The sequence below is a fragment of the Dromaius novaehollandiae genome, chromosome 1 (assembly GCF_036370855.1).
Source record: "Dromaius novaehollandiae isolate bDroNov1 chromosome 1, bDroNov1.hap1, whole genome shotgun sequence".
Classification (NCBI taxonomy): Eukaryota; Metazoa; Chordata; class Aves; order Casuariiformes; family Dromaiidae; genus Dromaius; species Dromaius novaehollandiae.
In genome coordinates this window covers 24,097,636-24,121,147 of record NC_088098.1, presented here as the reverse complement: position 1 = coordinate 24,121,147, position 23,512 = coordinate 24,097,636, and the positions used below count along the sequence as shown (strand labels likewise).

At 47.9% G+C, this 23,512-nt stretch overlaps 1 protein-coding gene across 2 annotated transcripts; it reads right to left on the bottom strand.

Annotated features, from left to right (window-relative positions):
* Positions 1-683: 683 nt before the first annotated feature.
* Positions 684-20,640, bottom strand: WNT2 (Wnt family member 2). Of its 2 annotated transcripts, none has more exons than XM_026097364.2 (5): positions 20,279-20,640; positions 18,672-18,895; positions 15,674-15,951; positions 12,205-12,469; positions 684-1,663 (listed from the first exon to the last, which is right to left on the bottom strand). In XM_026097364.2, exons 1-5 carry the CDS (start codon positions 20,356-20,358, stop codon positions 1,434-1,436), a joined length of 1,077 nt encoding a protein of 358 aa, XP_025953149.1. In that variant the 5' UTR covers positions 20,359-20,640; the 3' UTR covers positions 684-1,433. The 2 variants fall into 2 exon arrangements, with proteins under 2 accessions (XP_025953149.1, XP_064363427.1); XM_064507357.1 differs by having other exon boundaries at positions 684-1,318.
* Between the last annotated feature and the right edge of the window lie 2,872 nt (positions 20,641-23,512).

Sequence of the window (23,512 nt, the reverse complement as noted above, 5' to 3'; positions counted from 1 at the left end):
GCTTTTCCATAGCCTTTCAGAGGCTGCCATGCATGACTTTTTGACAGAGACCCGGTTTTTGGTCCTGCCTCACGTGCTGGTCCCTGCTCCTGTGAGAGAAGGCTGCTCCCTGTCTGCCACAGCTCCCCAGTCTCTCTCCAAAGAGGTGACGATTTCTGGGCCTTGTGGGCCTACACGTATTTCCAGCACTTTGTTGTTTTGCGCTGATCCAGGACCAAGCCCAGAAGAGAGATCTGGCACACCTTGCAACTGCCTCCATCAAGGGCCATTACACTCTTCAACATAGCCTTAAATTTTTGCAGAAGGTGTTTGGAGAAAATCAGATTTGCAAGTCCCCATCTGAACTGAAAGCATCATTTTTGGATATACTTAGTTGATTTATTAGATTTAAAAGAACAGAAAAGTCAATAGATCCTGTAGAAAAAAAAAGCAGATTAGTACTGAGACAAGGCATTTCTTTCTCAATCAGCTTCCTGCAAATGTTTTTGCATTAATTCAGTAAGTGAAAACCATGAAATCCTATGCAGTGTCCTATATCCAGCAGCCATCAGGCTGCGAAATAAATCCCATTTCGATTCTGCAGATCACCAAAAAAAAAAAATAAAAAAAAAAAATCAGTGGTTAATTTTAATGATCTTTTAAAAACTTTTATGGCATGTTTTCATAGAAACATAACTGAGACATTTGCTTCAAATCTTTAATAGTAAATAAAAATATTGTGTTTGAATACATTTCTTGCTGTTTCCTTTGCTGGTCCCTGTGGGCCAATTTCTGTCTAACACAGATCTGCAGCATGTTCACTGCATGCAGAGGCCGTAGCAAGCGTGTCCGTGACGGTGGCAGCTGCCCGGGGCAGTCCACAAGGGGCAGCCAGCCCAGCCCAGCGCAGCCTACCCACCACAGTGGGTGGCCAAGGCCACCGCTGGAAAAGCCTTTAACCCCCCTGGCATCAAATTGTCTTTTATGGAGGAATTACCAACCAGTGTTCAGACTTAGAGCCCAGCTAGCTCAGCACCCGGGGCATGACTGTGACCAGCACGAGAGCCTTCCAAGGAAGCCTTTGCAAACTGTATCCTGTGCAGGCATCAACGGTCGCATGAGATGCTCCGCCTGTAAATCTTGCTGTGCTGCTGATCTCATGAATGACCTGCCACAACGCTTTCCAGAGGTGAGCTGTACGGTAGCTTAAAGAGTACTGGCAGCAGCAGGTCCATCCAGAGTCACATGAGTTTGCACACAGACCTTTATGCAGCCACCTTGCCATGTAGAAATGCGAATGGAGTGCTGTAGAGTTTATAGGAATTATCGAGCGACTTCTCTGCAATGAAAGACAAAGGCAAAACTTGCATAAAAGTAGCGAACACCTTGAAAGCATTCCCTGCATGGCTCAGCAACGGCGAAGGTTGCCGTCCTCGAGTGCCAGCACCCAAACATCATGTCCGGGAGATCCACCCAGCACTCTTGGGTGCCTTGCAAGTGTGTATGTCCACCACTTCCAGGCAGTCCTGGCAGCGCACGGCACAGCACCAGTGGAATTTGCACTCGCATTTTGTCATCCTGCTGACACGTGACGTGTCGTAGCCCCTGCCGCAGCACATCACTTCGCAGCTGTCCATGCCACGGGAGGTCTGGTTACAAACCCGGCCGGCTGTCCCTAGAGAGCCTACAAAGAAATGCAGTAAAGGCCTGTTCAAAAAGTAGTGGCTGGATTTCAAGGAATGGCAGAAAACATGTGAAAAATAAGTACAGGAAATATAATTTGCAATGTACGTGATGAGCCAGCATCACATCACCTGGGATTCAACGTCAAACAAGAGAAATGGCTACAAGAACGTAAAACTGCTCTCACACTCTGGACAGCTTGGCTTCTGGAAGCCACTTTTGGAGGTGAGAAGACGAGTAAATTGGTAAAATGCTTCGAGGCTTTGCCTGGCTGTGTCAGCACCACAGTGCCTTGCTCTACCTCTCTGTAGCCCCATCTTTCTCACCAGTGAGCAAATACCCTCCCCACAGCAGCCCTGCAAGCCCAGCTCGCCCTCAGGGATGGGTAAAATCTGGCACCCATTAGGAGAGTCCAGCTGCCCCCATGGGGTGTAGCAGCTCTGAAAAGGAGTTTGGGCCAGGGAAGGAGAAGCCCCTCGCCCTGCGGCCATGAAGGACAGGCCAGCAGTGGTGGCGGGACTGTGCCGCCGGTGGTGCTGGCTCTGCGGGGCTGAGCACAGAAGCACCCGAGCACTTGGCATTGCCATGCTGGTTTACAGCCCCCTGCACGTTGGTTTGGATGGCTGGAGAGTGGCTGATCTGTGGTGCCTCTAAACTCAGGAGATTAAGTACAAAGGTTTCTTCTCCTCTTTCTTCATATACATTAGATAAAATAAATTAATTTACAGACTACTATGGACAGAAAGAGGGGTAGAGGAACATATCACATAATATTATTATTATCACATAACATTAAACACTCTCTGGAGTGACTGAAATGGTTCTGCCCATCTCCATGTGGCACTAAATGGCTCAAGTCACCTTTTTGGAGCATTTCTTGGCAGGCAGTGGTAGCATCTACTGTGTTGTCTGGCAGGCCAGGGCATGTTCAGGGGGTTGAAGTATTTGGGAAGGCAGAGACTGCTCTGTAGCATTTGCAACACGAGTAGGACTGCGGGTGCCCCAGGGCGCAAGGTTCCCAGGGTGTGTGAGAATTGGATAAACTAAAACAAAAGAGTCACTTCAGGGCAATGAATGTGTAGCTTCTCCTTCCTTCTGCAGGTCTCCTGCCAACTACCAACAGAAAAAAGTGACATGGCCCTACTTCACTGAACATAACAAGAAAGCAAAACAGGTGCCTGGGAAGGCAGCAACAATCTGATCTCAAACCCAGGAGCATAAACACAGAGTAGCCACGGTGGAGCTGTTCTGGTACCCGCTGAGACAACCGAGGTTAGCGCCTACCCTATGCAATAGATTGAGCTTTCAGAATGACACGAAAAAAATCCTAATAAGTCTCTCCAGGAAACTTAGACTACAGATTCTCAAGCCTACTATACTTAGACTACAGAGCTTTCAGACTAACTGAGGGTGGGGGAAAAAATAAACAGGATGAGACACTGTCTCTCTTCCTGGGCTTGTGCAGCTTTAGTCACAGCTAGCCTTCTCATGACCTGCTGCCTTCAGGCAGGGAGGAGGTCTCATTTGAGCTGCTTTGCTGGACACAAACTATTTTTGCAAGATTCCTGCAAAAATGACTTTTAATATCTTTTATTTATTTTTCCATTTTTCACTGCGAAAGGAGTTTATTTTGTTTGATCCAAATCAAAGCATCTCACTTTCTTAAATGTGGCTCCCCATTGGCACCACCTGATGGAGGAAAGTACTTCATCACATATATAAATTAGGACTGTTCCCCTGGCTGCTGTGATCCTCCCTACCACTACTATCGTACTTGCAACAAACACTGTCTTTAAATAAATTACATATGCCTGAACAGCTACTGTACCACACATGAGTTCATCTGATACTTAGCTTAGGGCACACTTTAGCCTCTATACCACAGCTATGGACAGAACATTAGCCATCTGAAAACTTCATGAATATTTGTTCCTTAACCTATTTCATTACATATTGATATTATAAAACAATTCCAGATTCATCCATGAAATGGATGTTCTTTTAACATTTTTCCTAGTCCCACTTATAGGGATATTTTTCTGGTTTTGGCCAAAAAAAGAGTTCCCCAAATATTGGCTAGGGACAATAAATTAATTTGGAACAGTTTATAAAGTATATCTGCTTGGTTTTATTATTATTTAAAATTATTGTGATGCTACGGTTATTTTATGGGTGGCCATAAAACATGAAGCCAAGTTTACCTTGTTAAAGAATACCATGCCTGCAAACACTAACTCAAGTTTGCAGAAAATGGGCTATCTGTAATTAATCAAATCTGTAATTAATAAAAGTCTAAGCTGCTCTCATTGATATTGTTTTTTCTATAGTGTGCTTATGGCTGTATATGCCACCGCTGTTGTATCAGACCCCTTCACGCCATGCAAGTATTTGGCGTTGTTCTTCTGTCCCCGGCACCAACAAGATTTCATGCATTTTTGGCCTGAGCCCAAACACTCGGGCAGTGGCAGGGGCTGTTCTTCAGTGGCTGTCCCCAGCGTACAGCTCGCTTAGGCACAGGCCCTTGAGTAAAGTCTTCTCAGGCTGTGCTTTTTCACATGAATGATATGTGATTGAGGCTCTTAAACAAGGTGCGGGGAATTTTGTTCTTGTTGCAGCCAAGTCAGCCCAGACTTCAGCCGATGACCCAGGGCAGTGTTTCCATCCCTAGGAGGCATCGCTGTCTTCTCTTCCATAGTCTCTACCCCAGTTTTTTTAAGTCTTCATTGGGCCAGAAATTTATAGCCCACTAGTTTGGCTAAACACCTGGAAAGCTTCAGCTCCAAGTGCTTGCTGCTGTGGCTGATGGGGCACCTGTGGAAGAAGCCGACAGGCTGCAGGGACACGTGCCCTGTCCCTGCCGTCCTGCAAGGACAGAGCCACAGCACATGCTGTCACTGTGCGCGGTGCTGCCTTCTCTTTTGGCTCCGCTTTGTTTAAGCAGGTATTCACTGGCCTCAGAGTGTGTCCCGGTTCGTGTTTACACACCCTGTACCAGGCATCTGCCGGCTCAAGGTCTTCCCTGCCCCTCTGTGAGGGCTCCCACTCTTTGCAGGAGCACGAGTCTCGGATAACGCCGTATTTCTCCAAAGAGGAACTGCTTCAGCTCAGGCTAGCGCTCAGCAGGCTGCCCTCGACAGGCCGAGTTTGCCTCAGAGACAGCAGTAGTGGGGCTCTGCGCAGCCTCTCATCCCTGCCTGCACTGGCGTGTGCCAGAGCCACTCCGCCGGTTCTTCTAGGGAGCCTCTCACCCGGCTGCTGTGGGCAGGGAAGAGACCCCAGTTTGGTGGTCCTGCACCTCCAGGGCCTGCAGGTGCTGCAGTGCCCACAGAGGGGACATCCCGGAGCTGCTGAAAAGGGGAAAGGTGGCCGGGGGCTGGGGGCTGGCCCTCTGATGTGCCCAGAGACGGGCGCTGGCATGTCCAGGCACACAAATCCTGTTTCTGCTCAGGATGCTCAACTGTGAGCCTGTTCATGGAGCCTGCATTCCTTGTCCACGGATATGGAGAAAAAAACAGCACGGCGTGGCCACTGCCATCAAGCAGCCTTGGTTTTGGGCTGCTCTGCCTTCCCCAGCTCTGCCATTCCCAGCCCTCCCTCCTCATCTGTCTGCACCGGGGCTGGGACACCAGGGCTAGCGCAAAGCTGGGCAAAGCGCAAAGGGAGCCAGCGCAGGTGTCACTGCGACAGGCAGGGCTGCCCTGAAGCCGCTTGGCCTCTAGCCAAAGAGTATGGCGGGACAGGCTGTTAAAGGAAGCAAAATGGGAGCTGCTATCTTAGGGCTCTTCGTCCTCCTTGCAGGCGAGGTGCAGAGCTTGGGATCCCGAGGGGACGCAAGTGTCCCTTCAGCCAGCAGCAGCCATCCACCCTGGTGAGAGTCACCTAATCCCCCTTGCACGCCTTCTGTCCTCCATGCCTGTCTGGCCACCTTTATGATTGCTTTCCCAGCTCCTCTCCTTAGGTGTCACACCTCTGTATGGGGGGATTGACTTCCAGGGACCACCACGTGCCACCAGTTCAGGCAGGACCAGGACTCAGGAGGACGCAGAGCCACACAGCTCCCCTGGACTCCCATAGGAAACCAGTGGCAGAAAACAAATCAAACCCACTTCTAGGCTACTACCTTCTTCTCAACACACGACACTGTGCAAACAACTGAAACAGCTGAGTAGTAAGTGTCTGTGCCTCTGTCAGCACACAGAAATAACTATCACATCCCAGACTGGGCAAAATGCATTCACTGAATAACCACTTTTGCTGTAACCACTTGCTGCTCAGACAAAAAGTTACGAAGGCCAAGCTTTTGACGGCTATGCTTGATGTTCTGTGTTAGACACTTGTGGTGAATCCCTGCTTACCTCCCTGCATGGGTTCCCCCTCGTTCCTGTCAAGCAGCTCCCCACCTGCTCTTCCCCTTGCCCTGCGTGCTGTTTTATCATCCTGATGGGGTCCAGCAACACAGTCCTGGATATGCCTAGCTTGTGTAATGCAGCATGTCGAGGACAATAATCTATAATAACCGTGATCTGGATTTGGTTTCAAATTGCTTGGTGTTTTGCTTTCTGCATATGATTCATGAGAAATGAGCTGGATACTTGACAGCTTTCACCGCACCACAGTCACGCAGCTATCAGCCAGGTATCACGCTTTCAGGAGCAAACAAGCAAAGCAACTGTTCGTCTCAGTCTGCCTCTTGAACTTAAGCAGAGAGAGGGTTATGTTGTTTGCTTCCCTGACATGGTAGGAAACGCCCTTGAGCCCTTACCTAGGGTCAGGGCCTGTTCATTACGCATTGCTGTGATTAGGTGCAGGAGCTTTCCCAGGCAGGTGTAACACCATTCCTTAACTCAGACATAGGTTATTTTCCAGCTCACAAGTTCTGATTTCCAGATGTTTGGGGAAATAACACAGCAGCGAAAGAGCGCGTGAATGGAATAGCATAGGTGAAATACTGGCATGACAGATTTCACCAGGCATTTTGCCACTGATTTCAAAAAGAAAAGGATTTCATCCCCTAACAGAAAGTCAGAAGTTGGTATCATACGGTATTACCCACAACATAAGAGCAACGTTTACTATGCTGCTAGGTGAGGACAGTAAATTATCCATGGAATGCAGCTAAAGGGAAAATAGGTTCACATAACAGCTTAGTTCTGACCAAAAGCAAAGTTTTTGAAAAGTTCAAACATTATCTTCAACATCTCTGTGGCTTTGCCTGACTTCTGGGCCGGTTAGAAGAATTCAGCTAGTCTCACTCAAAAACAATCACCACCTGCCTTCCTGCCTAGGTGGGGAGCTGCCAGACTGCTGACTCCTGAAACACGGCGCGACTGGGATTAAGCGTGGATGCTCCTCGATGCACAGGCACCTACCCTGCGGTTTTGCAACCATCATCGTCGTCAAAGAGCGTGCACCGCTTTAAGGGCTCCGGGCAGTGTCTGAGCACTGACTGTATAGGACAGCTACCCCTTCACTGCAGTAACCCGGAGCTTCTTTCTGGCTAGGGAGGACCAGGACCTAGAGCAGTTTGGTATGTGTATTCCAGATCTGGGAACCTAGAAACATCACAAACTCCATGGCAATTTTTAACACATATACTCGCCTCGCCTCAGAATAAAGCCATACCAAAATACAGCAAACTATTACACACACACCCTTTCACCTTCATGTGAAAGAAAATGACCAACAACTGGCAAATACTGGACACAGAAACTGCTGCACTCCTTGGAAGGCATTCAGACACTAAGATGATGACAACAACAGAAGAAACTAAACAAAATAAGGCAGAATTTTCTGCTTTTTTTCCTACTATGTGTAATGAGCCTCCTAATCACTGAAGAGGCAGGACTAGGTTGCTACTTGTCAAAACTTTTCATGCAACCACTTCGTTTTTAGTTCAAGTTTTGGAATTGTCATGCCAATACATAACTTTATACCTGCCAAAATATCCACAGCTTTTCACACTGCCAACTTTACGGCCTGCACATCAGACCTTTTCTTCTTGTTTGCCCATGTTATTTTCTTGACCAAAACATATTGAAAGTTCAAAATTATTTTTCCCATTCCCAAGACACCAAAATGAATTTACTCCTTTATTTATAACGAGATTTTCCCTTCTACTCCTACTGATCAAAAGTCTGGCTTCAAGCAATAAAGCTCATTACCTGGCAGTCACTTGAAAACAAACCCTGAAACACAAAACCCCAGCAACAATAAATTAGTTTCCACACATGCAGTTTGACAAGAGAAGTAGCTCTGAAGCTACTTTTTAAATCAGGAAATACCACTCGGAACCTACATGTAATGCAGAATACACCAGGACTCAGGGAAACCAGCAGCGCACGCGAAAGGCAGCTGCATCTGGAATAGCTGGGACTTTTCAGGCCAGCAATGAAGAGACAGAAATATGCTGATAAAAAGAGTTTGTGCAGACTCTGTTTATGGTAAACATGTCTAACTTAAATTTTCATAGCCACTAATAGCTGTCATAATCTCGAAGATGCAAGAGGATCTTTGAATGATTACGCTGCTCCGTTGCCAGAGCTTGTTCAGAAATGTGCTTGAAGGATAGCTAACATTTCCTCAGCTCTTCGGGGATCAACTCCTGCCCTCACTGAAATCATTGGAAGTTGTATCGTCAGCTTTCACAGGGCTGGGATTTCACCCAGTATGTTTTCAATGTGTAAATTGAGATATAGGTCAAGCAGTCACACAGGGACTGATTGTATATGGCTAACTTTAGTGAAAAGTTTCTGACATAGATCAGAATTGGTTTCCCTCCACTGGTTACATACTTAAAGCACTAACACATCTTGCCCAACACCAATATGTTACAGACTATATTTTAATGTCACATTTTTCTTTCACTCCAAACTGAGCCATATGAATCTCAGAAATGCAGTAAATTGCTTGTGTGGGGCAGCGAGGCAGAGAAAGCAGCAGGCAGATAACCCTTTGGCGGGTCCGAGGCAGGTCACCTTGGCACTGGGCACGGATGCTCCACGAGGGAGGTGTCCATGGCACCGGCAGCATGGCACTCCCTCGGCTACACATCTCTGCAGCACCTTGAACCTGGGGCACTGGATGGGGCGATTCCTCAAATACAGCTAGAGCACCTTGTCCGGCCATCTCTCTGCCCATCTGTCTGTCTGTCTGCTGGCCTGTGGGGCGCAGCCACCGCAGTGGCCTGCCCCAGGCATGCGCCTCTGCCGTGCATGTGGGGAGAGGCATCAAAGCCGGCTTGGGGAGCACCAAACCCGGAGCCCGCGCTGAGGAACCGGCACATAACCGAGGCTAGCTGGAGGTAGGCTGGTTTCCAGCAGGCCTTTGGGGACCGTTGCAGCAGCTTGAGCTCGTCGGTACACAAACACACCCTGGCGAACTGCCCCTGGCCTAGCAACACTTCATCCACCACCAGCTTCATGCAGCTGAAGCCCGGTTGCTACCAGAACAGTAGCAAATAGCCCCATACCCTCGCCAGGGAGCTGCCACTGCGCACCCAAGCACCTCCACACCCTCCTTCACCAAGCAGCCTTTCTTCTCCCCATTTTGCAGGAACATACCCCTCCGCTTACATGGACTCTACAAGTGACAACCTAGAATAAAGAGGCTGCCAGTAAGTTGGTAATATCTGCACTACTTCGGCATAAATGCTGGTACGTGTAATTCTTGAAGCAATCTCCACTTTTCCACTGCTATGCTCAAAATGTGATAAACTTGCAACAGTTTTCAATCAGCCTAGCCTGCATGGATGGTAAAATAGCATGTATTGTAGAAATTAAGATGTTTCTAACAGGTGCTTATAAGCAGCCAATGCAGACTGTTGTTCAGAACATTTCTCCTGTGCAGTTACGCAGTCAGGGTAAGACAGTCTGCGGTAAACCGGCAGCGGCACTTGCACAACCTTCACTGTATTTCCCTTTACAGCATTATCATTCCTACCAAGGTCCCTCTCTCTGTATACTTCTGGGTATGCTTTTATTCATTCTGGCAGCTGGCAACTTCTGATAATAGATGGGAAGACTATGCGAGGGGTCAAAATTTGTAGGAAGTTCTTGGCAAGATTTTCAAAAGCATCTTAGGGGTCCTGACTCTGTGTCTGTTGAATTACGAGTAAAAATTGTGAGTAAATATTATTTTGGCTTCAGTGCAAGCAGAATTATGTGAATGCTGAATACTTCTGAAAAACCTTCCTTTGGCCCTTTTTAAAAAGAAGTTGTGAAACATTAACACTAGACAAGAGGCGGTTATTACATTCACCTCCTATTAAGCACGTTGCTATTACCATTTTCAGCATAGTCTATTACTCCTGAAAGCAATGACAACTCTTTTCCCTTTAGGAAAAAAGTAATAAACCCCCAGTTTTCGTGTGGTAGGCAGCTGCCTCTCCCGGGCAGCCTGATACTAATCAATTGCTAGATGTACTGTTTTACCGAAGGACTAAATCACTTGAATTCCCTGGAGAATGGAAGAACTACATTTAAGGACATAATGAAGTACTGTGGTATTATATTTAGCTGGCACTGAGATGCTGTCAATGTATTTCCAGGCTCAGCTTTTGTATTCCCCACACTTCACAAGGCTAACGCTCTGCAGCGGGCACCGGGGAAAATACAGTGGATCAAGAAAGAATCCTGCTCAGCTGCTGCTATTATCTCCGTCAAAGTCAGACCAATTTCTGTTTATCTGATTCTTTCTTTGCTTCATTAGAATAAGCGTGGAGTTATTCCTTATCCCATTAAATATTTACTGCTTCTCTCCAAAAATTTACTCCTCAAAACAAATACCTTCTCAGAATGCTAGAGCAGCAAGAAACTCATCATCCGAAGTGTTATCTGGAGATGAAGGAAAGCATATGTCAGGCTCCGCGGTCACCGGGCAGGCTTGACGGAGTCAGGCAAGTGCAGATAATACACTGCAGTGAAAAATGCCCAGTCTCCTCTAAGATAATGAGTCTGCCATATTAGATTAGGTTCACTACAAAGACATTATTAACTGGCTTTTTGACACATAAGTGGGTTGCAAACTGGCTCCCCTTTTAGGTGGAAAAAAAAATCACAGATTTTACAATGAAGGAAGCAGCTTCAGGAAATAAAATTTTGAATAAATCCTAGTCTGCAAAGTCAATCTCTGCACAATACCACTATATGCCCATTTACTCACTTGGATTAAAATATCAGACTTTATGTTATTAGTCACGATTCAAGGAACAGTTTGCTTTTGTACAGGTAATAAGCATCACCTGCAAAAGCTGTAACATTTACCACAAATTACCTTGACTACTTCACTAACCCGAAAGGCTAGGCAATATAAGTGTAGTGGATGAAATTCTGAGTTCACTGAACTCAATAGTACATGACCAAGATTTCACATATTGTTCTTATTTAAATACAGTTGTTTTGCAATGTTTATTCCAAGCAAACTTGGATTGTAAATATGTAGCAGGGCCAAAAAGAGCTGAGCTGTGTTGCTATCCAGATACTTATGGATATGTCAAACGGGTTGCACTCTGGTATGCTATAAAACCTATTAATTAGTTCCACAACATCTTTCATACATTACTCACTCTGGTTCTCTTTTACAAGTTTCTGGGTTTTCAGTTGCTAGTTTTTAATTGCCACATCAGGAAAGACTATAGACTAACAAGAACTGTTAGCATGATTACTATTGCTTGGCAATGCCTTGAGCCCCGTAACATTGTTAAGTGTGTCTCTACCAAAATCTCTGAAAGCAGAAAAAAGTTAGCGCTAACAGCAGCCCTGAAACTTTATCTTGCCCCGCTGGGGCTGGCAAGACCCTACAGAAAATATGAGAGTTATCATGGACTGAGCCAACGTTGCCTGAACAGATATGACATTTGGTGGGGCACGCTGTGCCCCACAGACCTGCATGATTTCATTCAGCTTCATGGTGCTGCGGGCGGCTGCATTGGCTGGTGTGAGGCTGATCCACACCAAGCTGATGAACCTCTTGTGCCACCTGCGGAAGAGGTGCATCCCCCGCGAGAGGACCCCAGGACCCAGTGAGCTGGCAGAAGTGCAAAGGAAGGACACCAGCCTGCCCTTGCCTCAGGAGTTTACAGCAATATCATGATAGTATGGAAGGGAAGAAATGTAAGTGGAGGCAACATAATAGGAACACTGTAGGACTCGGGTCTGTTGTAGTCACACCTGACAGTTTTGGGGTGAGCTGTGTGATACAAGTGTGTATGTGGCTGTCTATGGACCACCTCCAAACCTGTCCTAAAAGCAACTTCAGCCTTGCAGAGTCTCTCTGGCAGTGCTCGTATGCTGTGGCCCAACAAGGCTCCATATCATGTTTTGAAGAACCTGCCAAATTACATTAGAACAACTGTCTATCATACATCCAGAGACACCAAGGAGCCATTATTCTTGTACAGGGCTGTCCTTCCAGAAAATCCTCCTTCCTGTTTCCATCTGGTTATATGCATGGGTTTTATATACATAAACTCAATCATAATGATCATTTTTGACCTTCAAAGTACAAATGTCTGAAATAAAACCATGTGTAATGATAGAGGCTTACCTACATCCCTGTCCCTGATACAGTAGTCTGGAGAGCTTTCAAAGTATACCAGGTCATTCTTAGTTGGCTTCTTAAATCTCTTATTAGCCACAGTGAAACCAGTGCCATCTTGATTCATGACCACCTGAATCGCTCCATTGTATTTCTTCCACAGATAATCTCCTGTTTTCCTAAAGTCTGCCATGGCCAGCCAACAGGTCCTTAGAGTACATGATCCACTCACACCATGACATTTGCACTCCTGTTTCAAAAACCGCTTCACGGCCTGTTTAAAAACGCATTAAAATATACACAGGTGAAACAAACTGTAATTTATGCTTCTCCAAAATCCTTTTCCATTGATCCTGCAAATGCCAGGCTTGCAATGGGTCTGGAAATCACGGTCTGTAGTGACACCCACTGGTAGCATCAAGTCAGCCTCACATGGTTGGGCTGTTCCGCTTGCTTTCCTCAACCACACAAATGGTCTTCTGGGTGGTGGTCTTACCTGTCCCCCTGCTTTTAGTCATGCTAAAGATCTATATGACACTACCATGCTAGGACATAGCCCATATATGGACAGTAAGAAATAATCTGGATAACGGACAGAATAATGCAGCCCCTTGTTCACCAAAGGTACCTGGTTTTACCATTGCTCAAGTTGAAGCACTGCCACACTGAACCTCTCATTTTTTTATGAGGTTGCTCATTGCCTTGAATAGTTCTGTTGTAGAGAAAAATATCTTAAAATTTTGTGAGACTTTCTGTGCTGACTAAATTGTTTAAGAAAATTTTAATGTAATTGTGTCAAAATTTAATGTGAAAAAGTTTACAAAAATGTCCAGAGTGTCAGACAGCTCTTAGGCATGGGGGTCTAAATGTGTATGCAGATGTAGACAGCGTTTTAAATATTGCCCCAAAATTAATAGGCATTACCTATTAAAATGATTTTGCAGAGATTGTATAAAGCATTATATCTGAACTAGTCATTTGATTTCTGTGAAACTTTAAAGTAAGATATTTGTAAAACCCTTATAAATCTTTTAACAAGCAAACATTTTAACAAATTCTAGAATCAGACCTTCATTAACTTGCACAGGAGAGATCACTATCATCATTAATCTAATGTCTGGATAGCCTTAAAGCCATTTCAGCTTCATCTCAGCCATTCAAGCTATCTGCATGATGTTAGAGAACAACAGATGGGTTCATATACAATAAATAAGTCATTGCTAATTCTCAAGATATGGATATTTGATCTATAAACATTATGCCTTAAGGGTTCATGAAATATGAACAATCTAGACTTTGTACAAGAGGAACAGGATCACGGGAGGGAGATAATGAAGAGAAATGCTTCACGATTAAAAGTGAGACTGACACACAGTGGGGTGGCATTTTCCAATCAAGCACTTAGTAATACAACAAGAATGTGTTATATAGCCAAAGTATTTTTAATTTACTTTCCAACTTGTAAACAATTTGTTCGACTACTTCAAAGATGTCATTGACATTCCCACAGCCCGACTTCATTGCCAACAGCACTATTGCAAAATTGGGATTCTGGTCAGACTGGAATTTAATCTCATGCTCAGTTTTAATTATCTGAGTAGAAATCAATTAAACTGCTTGTATGCAACTTGCTGGGCTGAGCCACACATTAGGATAGAGGACTTTTTAGCCGGTGATGTTCCCTCACTGTTACACAGCATACTGTTGTGCTTGATGCATATGGGGTTACTGCAAATACTCATCCTATGCATTTTGAATGACTAAAATCTTAGTAGCCTGGGTCTGGCAGGAGCCTATCGGCACAGGCCTCTCCTCTTGGGGTGAGGAAAAGCTGGGGGCAGAGTTGGTGCTACCCAGGTGTGCGTGCCAGCCACACGGGGGTGAGGTACCCGCGGGACTCCAGGTGCTAAACCTGCGTGGCTACATCATGGGTGCGAAACAGCGACACCCATCACAAAACCGGTCCTAGAGCATAGGAGTGTGTATTGACTAATTTTATCCAAAACACTTACAAAGTCTCAACAAAGCCTCAACAAAGTCTCAACAACAAAGGTGTTATTTTTTTTCTAAAAAAACTAACTACTTACTAATACTGCCTTATTATTTTGCATGTATATATTTTTTTAATTTACTAAGTTACTCAGCTATTACAGAGAGTACTTCACAGCATGGAGCAGTTCACCCCATAGCCTTTGCCTGTGTCGTGCACTGCAGTCTCTTTTAGACAGTATCACAAAGACAACCGCATTAGCTTTTTTTTTTCACTGACCACATGTCACTGATCTGAATAGCCTCATCTGGCTATATTACATATTAATTATATCTGCTGACAATAAGCAGGTGGAGGAAATGTTAAAGAAGAAAAAATTATCAGGAAAATCATCTACTTCGAGTACAATTCATTGAAGAATTAAAGTTGGATCATTTTTCTTACAAGGAGCAGTTAATACAAAGTAATTTTACAGTTTATTAAGGGAACTTTTTAATGCAAAAGGATAGGAGAATATGAAAAATTTGCTTCCTACTGAATATAGATTAAAGGAAACAAAAGACAGGAAACAAATTTTCCAAGATTCATCCTAAGATTGCTTGAGGTAGCTCAATAAAATATTTTTCTGCCTTCTTTCACCTGTTGTGGATGCAGTAAATTTTACTATGTGTTTTGAAGAATGAATCAGTACACTCCAGTTATTGGTGCTATTCTTGTTATTTATAAATACCAACATAAAATATTCCTGAGTCCTGGCACCAGCAACAGACAATATGGCATTGGGCAACTACTACTTTTTGTTAGCTACGGCTAAAAAAGTAAGGACATCTTGTTAAAATTAAAGCATATTATTTTAATATGATGTTTAGAGAAGGGTTCTTGTTTAGAGAAGGTCATGCCCAAAGGCAAAAGCCTTTTTGAGTGACATTTACTATGGCTTTTATCTTTTTAAACTGTGAAGTAACTGTATTTTACCTTTGCTCATTTTGTGTTTAGGTTTATTATATGCCTAGAGGAATACCCAGTACTGTTTTTTTTCCTCCAATAGCACTTTGAATTTGCTCTTTAATAGTCAAGTCTGTTCTTCGGTGTAGCCTTCAGCCTCCCTTAGGAATTTGCACTGTTTATTAACCAGAAGTCCTCCCTGTACACGGCCTGAGGTAACGGCCATGCACAAACGAAAGCCTGGCTCCGAAGCCGTCCTGCAAAGACCTGCGCTTGTGCCTGACCTGCTACGCGCTGGATCACCCAGTCGACTTGGAGGGGAACGCTGCCCAGCGGTCGCGCTTAGCATATTTGGAAATCTGGGCTACGCCAAACCTTTCAGGGAGACAGAAATAGCGTGTCAGTTGGCCACTCACCCCACGCTCGCTCTAGCTGTTGAGGTCGCCCAGCGAGGGCCAACCAGCTCGTAGGAGGATAAACTCCTCCAGGCCCCAGAGGTGGGAGTTCACAGCGCTGCAAGGCCCCGAGAGGAGAGACACCCACCTTCCTTCCAGCGCGGTTGTTGTGCAGGTTCATCAGCGCTCTCGCGTCTTTCCCCTTCCTTTCTTTGGCATCCACAAACGCTCGGGCAAACCTGACGCCGTAGTCAACGTTATCGCTGCAGCCGCCCCAGTCAAAGTGCCCCTTGTTGTCCTTCGCTGGACCTGTTTTCTTGGGGTCGCAGGAGCATGACTTCAGCTCCCCTTGGCTACACGCTCTCGTGATAGCGAAAACCACCCCAGCGGAGGAGATGGCATGTACAAAAGCAGATTCCCGACTGCCTGGAACAAAGAGGCACTTTAAAAACCTCTGAGCGAGCTAGTTGGAGCGGCTACCGCAACTCCAGACAGTTTTAACAGTTAAAAGCCAGTTACCCTGGACTTTTTGCTGAGCAAAAGATTGAAACTGGGCTGAAATCACACAAAATACACATTCCCTGGAGTCAGAATTAGTCATGGCTTAAACTTGAACCCCTCCCTCGTAAAAGCTCATCAATATAGTGCTGGAGTTGGAAAACATTAGAAGTGTGTTTCTGATATTGATTAATATACGTTCACAGAGCAGTTGTTTTGCACAGACAGGACAGCTGGCATTTCCACCATGTTTAATCAATTAGAAAAATATATGAAGTGCTATTTCAGAGACAGATATAAGAAATTATTAAATAGGGACAGTGAAACAACATGCATATTGCAATATGCTGCCAATAGCTTTTGAAACTAGTTTTCTTTTCTCTTCTGAGGCTCTTGGAAGAGCCTTTCTTGTTTAAAAGACCAAGAGATCTTTGGTGTTATTTCCTGAAAATACGTAAGTTTTCTTTCTAGACCCAAGCCTGGGCACCTTAGTTGCCACTAATGAATTCCACTAGATCAGCCGTACTGCTTGTGTCATGCAGTAGGCAGGGTTTGGACTTGCACCATGTGCCAGTTGTTCAGGCAGTTTTGCCTCCTGTTATCAAAGACCCTGTAGTATCCTACAGCCTATGCAGATCATGCCTACTAAATTATGCCTGCTCCTTGCCAGGTACACACTTCAGTGCACTAATTGCTTAAGTTTACTTTAAGATGTAGCAATTTACAGTATAGAGCTATGTTATATTGGCACAAGTCTCTTTATGGTAACAAGATTTTTTCATATTTTAGAAGTTTTTAGCACAGAGATGGTGAGGAGTACATTTTTGTGCAGTGGTTTAGGCACTAGGAGTCAAAGAGGCCCGTTCTGAGATTTGTCAGCCTTATAAAGCAATTTCATAGTAAAGTAGGACCACAGAGTCAATGTCATCTGTGACTCCATTGTAGGGGCAGATAAGGCAGATTCGACACTACATTATATAACTTATTATTTAGTATTTATAGCCCAGCAGCATCTAGATGCTTTGGATAGGAATAAGCCCTGTAGTCCCACGCACTGGGCAAACCTTTGGTAAATGATGACTTAAAACTCACAGAAGTACTGGGGAAATCCTGACTTTCCCTATATTAGCTTCAAAATCACGTGTAAGATAACTTGGCTTGTTACAAAACCTTCTCTTTTGAAGATTTCATTTCTGAGAAAATATATTCAGAAATACCAATACTTTTTCTGAAATTATTATTGGAAAGAAACACTTGATGTCCTTGGAAAGGTTTTGAGCCTTGTAAACTAATCAAAAATAGTTCCTTTTAAATTAGAGAAATAACGAGCTACATTTCCCCTTGCAATCCCTGTCTAATGAGGCTCAGAGCAGAACTCATCCGTGTGTTTCGCTTCTGCCCCATAAGCCAACAGTGAAAATTTCAATTTTGGAAAAACTGTATTTTGACTGTTCCATGAAATAGCCTCATCACACTTAGGACATGATCTGCCAGACATGGTTTCCTGTACGCCAGACAAACCTCATCTAAAGCCTCAGCTGAAAACGAGCGGTGACGTAGCCGGTTACTCACAGGCGAAGGCAGCACCAAGCCAGCGGCGGGCAGCGGCTCACTCCCGGTAGCACCGTTGGGCACCGGCTCCCGCTCGCGCGGTGCTACATGGCTGCAATGCCCGCTTCGGGCAGGGCCCAGGGCAGCCTGTCCTCCTTCCCACCACCATGGTGGCCCCAGGGCCTGTCCTGCTCTCCCTGTCCTGCCCTCTCCAGCGCTCATGGGCTGACCCTGCTGAGGCCGTCTGAGATGGCCCAAGCTAGGTCACCCTCGGCGGCGGTCAGCGCCTCGGCGTGCCCATGTGGGGCGGTTGGTGGAAAGAGCTGCGGGTTAGGAGGACTTCAGTGTGTGGTGACACTGGGATAGGAGCACTGTGGACAGATCTGAGCCCTTTCTTGGATTCAAAAGGACCATATAAGCAGTCCAAAGACTCACTGGATGGCTAAGTCCAACATTTAGATGGCCTCAGCATCCACATACACACACACAAAAAAACCCTTAAGCATGAAGTGCTTCCCCCTGCCTGGGGGGTCATGTTGCAGCCCTGAGCTGTTTGGTGTCGCGCAAGCCCAAAGCCGTTCACCGGCTTCGGCTGTGCCCCGCTGTCCTTGCCCGCAGGGTCTATGCCGATAGCACGCGGCCTTGGCCCCTGGGGGGAGGGAGCCCAGCTGGGAGCCAGGCTGCAGCTGGGGCTGGGAAGGGGGTGTCGCCTCTGCTCCCCCCAACGCGCTCAAGTCCCCTTCTGGCACGCGTGGCTCCTTTCGGCCCACGGAGGGTCCCCGTGTCCCTGCGGAGTGGGGGGGGGCTGCGCTGCCCAGGGAGCCCAGCTCCTCCGCGGCCCTTACTTTGCAGTTTGGGCTCCTGTTGAACTAAAAGAGTTGGAGCCGCAGGGCTGAACCGCCCAAGCACCTCTCTGAACCCGGCCCAGGCTTTGCGCCAGGGCGCAGGTGTTTAGGCAGAGGAGCGTTTCTCCCTGTTGGTGCGCTGCTTCGGTGACTGGGAGGCTCCGGAGGGATCCCGCATTCCGCCCCCTCCCCCCGCAGCTCAGCAGCCGCCGAAACAAAGCCCAGAGGCCGCGATGCGGCGGCCTGACTCACTGCGCAGCAGGACGCGGCCCAGCAGGCGATGGCCCCGCTCCGGGGCGCTGCAGCTCCAGCGGTGCTGGCGGAACTGGTGCTGGCACTCGGCCGTCCAGGCCGCCACGCCTCGGCCGATGGAGAGCATCGCCTCGGGGTGCCGCCGGCACAGCTGCCGCTGCCGGCTCACCAGCCCCGGCACGTTGTCGCACATCACCCGCGACGAGCCCACGGCCCCCATGTACCTGCGGGAGGCAAGGGACGGCGGGCAGCGCCGGCGGCGGGTGCCCCACGTCGGGACACCCGCCGCCGGCGCGCAGGGCGATGCCGGGCGGCGAACGGGGAATCCTCGCCTTGACGGACCCACAGCTGCTGCTGCGCCGGCTTCTTCGGCAGAAATCCTGTAAACATCTCCGATGCCGTGTTTTTTAACGATATCAGGCATTTCGCAGATCTCCGTTATTATAGCTCTGTGTAGTACTCAGAAAAAAAAAACTTGACAAAAATTAAATTACATCATCATCTGTACCCAGATGTTCTCTATTAGTCCTGAAATGTTTAGGAAGGTACCTCTTATAAAACCCAAACCTCTGTAGGTGTCTTTTGAAGCGGTCAAACAGAAGAAAATGTCCTTTTCTTGTGTTTTCATTATTTTATATGATCATAAAATCGTTAAAACTGTGACTTCCAAAAAATATATGTAAGTGACAGTCAAAAGACAATATGACAAAAAGCCATCGCAATAAATAATGTTTATAGACTATGGACACAGAATTAGTCATTTTATTGAAAAATGTTCAGTCTGATAAATCAGGCTTTGATCCCGTGTCAGCCAATGTCAAGGCTAAATGTATCCCCTGTTCGCCGTGTTTATAAGCAGAAGTTTAACCCCTCTTCCACACTAAGATGTTTCTGTTTTGCTTTGGTTTAAGCCCCCAGTTGGAGCAGGACCCCCCCCTTAAACGGGTCTGGGTTTTGCAGCTCGCCTAGACGCCTCTCAACAAGATCAAACACCTTTTTGAAGGCAGCGCTGTGCTCCCTGCAGGGGCGGGGGGTCCCTTTTTCCCCCGCAGGTTTTAGGTCAGCGACGCGAAACTCCGGGGCAGGAGCGTGCGGGCAGCGGGAAACCCCGCCCGCAGGCAGGGGCAGCCCGCAGGCGAGAGCAGCCCCGATGCCCTCGCAATGGGCTCACGCGCCTCCCAGCCCGCGGGCGGGCGGGAGCCGGGCAGCTGCGAGCGCGTCTGCGGGGCGCCGGCAGCACGGAGCCGGCAGCCCTGCGCGCCCCCCCGCGCCCCGCGCAGCCCCGCGCAGCCTCGCCCGCTGGCTCCAGCCTGGTCCATCCCCGCCCGGCCCTGGCAGCTCACAGTTACCCTGCGATTATGCAGCAAAATTGGTCTTTACGTGCGAAGGATAGAGCCGGGGAGGAGAAACTGGGTGTGGAAGGAGATGCCGAGACAGCCTAATCCCGGCTGCGTTAGGGCTGGGGTTGCTGGAAGGGAGCAGCTGGCAGCGGCGAGCCCCGGCCGGCCGGCCGGCAGAGGCAGGGGGGGTTTCTTCCCGAGTTTGCAATTAGTCCGACCCCACCTTTCCCAAGAGCAAACAAAAATTCTTGGAGTTACAAAACTTACCACCATGAGGAGGTGACGTGCGGGGTTGCCCAGAACAAGACCAGAGGAAGAGACCACCAGATCCCAGAGAGAAAGTTCATGTTAGAAACGCTTCAGTCCACATGGGTTCAGTCGCGGGGGGCAGAAGAAATCCCATGGAACAAAAATTACTGCCAGAGGCAAACGCACCTTGGCTGCTTCTTTCTTCAGCGGGCCAAGCCCCTCACCGTGGCCCCTCGGCGGCCGCCGCGGCCCCTGCCTGCTGCCGCGCTCCGGGGCGAGGGGCGACGCCGCCCGGGGCAAGGCTTCGCGCTCCCCGCGCTGCCAGCGCCGAGCCCCGCGGACCAGCAGCGCAGCCGGCTCCCAGCCCTCGCCTCTGCCCCGATCCGGCTCTTCCCTGCAGTCCCAGCAAAGCTGAGGGGCTGGTGTGGGTTGCTCACAGACTGGGTGGGTTCTGTTTTTTTTTTTTTTCCCTCTCTCTGAAACTCTGATGGATGAAATGATGTCAAGAGACACTGGGGGAAGAGGAGGAGGTAACACCTCTGATTAGGCAAGGAATCCCGATGAGCCAGTTGCTCTGCAATAATCCTACTCCCAGACACTTCGTTCAGACACACCAGCGTTATCAGCTATATGCAACCCGCTATTGAGCCTACAGCGACGACGGCTCCGGCTAGTAAAAATCGGCAGCATTTGGCACCTCTCAGTGTGTGATACTGATACAACCTTTTATTATTCCCTATGCCCGCCGCTGCGCGCGGAGCGAAGCTGCAGCGGCGCTTTGCGAGGAGAAGCGGGTGAGAGCAGAAGCGGCGCTTTACGGGGGGCAGCAGCTCTCTGCCGCCTCCCGTCACCGGGCGCCTCGCACACACCAGCCCTGTCGCTTGCCGCGCCGCCCCGGGTGCCGCATCCCGCGCGGGCGGAGCGCGCCCTGCCCCGCTGCGCGCCCAGCCGCGGAGCCCCGGCGGCTGCCCCGGCCCTCGCCTGGGAGGGCTCCGCGCGGTTTCCATATGGCCGCTGTTAGGGAGGAACCGTGCCTCCCCTCCCGGCCGCAAACGCGGCAGCCGCGGCGGCGGCGGCGCCTCCAGCGCGGCCCGGCCCGCCTCGCCGACCTCGGACAGCCAGCTCCTCCTGGTCCTTCGGGTGAGCGTTGCTCCAGAACCAGCACCATGCATCGACGGCACAGTCATGTGCACTGCGCGTGTGTAAATCAGTTTTGCAGGGAAGCAGCCTGACTTCACTTCCTGGGGGCTGATGGTTGCCAGATAACCAGACTCACCAACGAGGAATCCAGCAACTATTTTATCTAATGTCAGGTATCAAAGTCAATTATAGGATTACGAGTACTCCAAAAACAAACCATCGTAACACAAGACTGCAAGAACTTAGTAGAGATACCTGGTTTAAAGTTAGCCCACTTGGGCTGTGACAATGACAGTGAACTCTGAAGGCTGCTGAGTGACTTCGTGACCCCATAATTCTTGCACCTAACAGATGCCATCAGTTATCAATCCCAGGTGAAAAGCCTGGAAAGGAAAGCTAAGAAACACCCTGCGAGATCTCTTGTTCAGGCAGCAAATTACAGCTATTACTGTGTGGAGAGAAAACTTCGGTCTTCCAGGCTATCACTTGCTATGACTCCTTGAGAACACAGTCATAGGACGCCATCAGCTTAAGCATTTAGTGTTTCAGAAGGAAATTGTAAAAGGTATAATTGTGTCAACTTTTGAGCTGGTAACATTGACTGCTACAACTCTGGGTTAAGGGCAAGGACAGTGTGAACGCATTACTGGCTTTACAGCAGCACTATTGCCCAGAGGGACATCCAGTTATTAACTCTGGTAGGTCTTAAAACCAACAGATGAGCATTCAAAGTCTATCAGATAAAGTATTTCCAGTTTGAAAAAAATCCTCAATTTTCAGAGAGTGGCCGATATACCACAGCTTCTGAAGTTTAAAAGAGATGCACCTTGGTTCAATTAACAGGAAAGGGAGAGAAAAAGAAACGGCACAGAGAGGACAACAAATCCCTGCAGTATTTTAAATCTTTCTGGGCAATGGCTAGCCTTCACTGCTACCCACATTCTCAGTTTTGTCATGCAGTAAAAAGTTGGCCCCTTTGATTTTTCTGATGTCCTTCAACATTAAGAGCGGCTCCTTTTTCCTCAATGTTTCTATGGCAACACAAACCAACAGCTAATGAGTGTTATCCTCCTCCTCTCCAGAACAGTCATTCACTGCATCTGCATTCCAGCTTTGTTTCCGTCGAGATTCCTTCTCCAAGCACTACACTTTGTGCTAGCCTTATATGAATTAACCTTACATACTAGCCTAACAGAAATTACCTATTTCTATCAGCCACAGCTCTGTTATCATACAGAATGTCACAACAGCTGAGGCTGGAAGGGACCTCTGGGGATGGCCTAGCCCAATCCCCCTGCTCAAAGCAGGATCACTTAGATAAGGTTGCTCAGGGCCATGACAAGCTGGTTTTTGAGTATCTTCAAATATGGAGAGTCTACAACCTCTCTGGACAACCTGTTCTGGTGTCTGACCACCCTCACAGCAATTTCTTTTGTTATGCTATAGTGGAATTTCCTGTTTCAGTTTTTGCCCATTGTCTCTTGTCCTGCCACTGGCTACCACTGAGAAGAGCCTAGCTCCATCTTCTCTACTCTCCTCTGATAAGATCTTCTGGAGCCTTTTCTTCCTCAGGCTGAACAGGCCTCAGGAGATCCTGTGGGCCAGGCCCCTGCTTAAAGCAGGCTCATACAGAGCAGGTTGCTCAGGGCCATGTCCAGCCAGAGCTTGAGTATCCCCAAGGACAGAGATGCCAATACCTCTCTGGGCAACCTGTTCCAGTGTTCAATCACCCTCAGAGTAAAGAAGTTTTTTCTTATGTTTGAATGGAGTTGCCTCTATTTCAGTTTGTGCCTGTTGCTTCCTGGCCTTTCCCTGGGCACCACCGAGAAGGGCCTGACTCTGCCTTCTTCACCCCCACCATCAGGTATTCATATAGGTATTCATTCATGCAGCGTAAGATCCCCCCAGAGCCATCTCTTCTCCAAGCTGAACAGGCCCAGCTCTCACAGCCTCTCCACCTGGGGCAGATGCTCCAAGCCCCTAATCAATCATCTTCATGGCCCTTTGCTGCATGTGCTCTGGTAGGTCCATGTCTCCCTTGTTCTGGGGAGCCCAGCCCTGGGCCCAGCTGTGGCCTCCCCAGTGCTGAGGAGAGGGCAAGATTCCCCTCTC

Bases quoted from the DNA above. Each gene is read 5' to 3' on its own strand.
- WNT2 (XM_026097364.2), bottom strand. From the start codon at position 20,358: ATGAACTTTCTCTCTGGGATCTGGTGGTCTCTTCCTCTGGTCTTGTTC. The intron at 12,470-15,673 runs GTGGGTGTCTCT...GTTTTTAAACAG, and splicing joins ACAACCGCGCTGGAAGGAAG to GCCGTGAAGCGGTTTTTGAA. The intron at 1,664-12,204 runs GTAAGCCTCTAT...ATTTCTTTGTAG, and splicing joins TATCAGGGACAGGGATGTAG to GCTCTCTAGGGACAGCCGGC.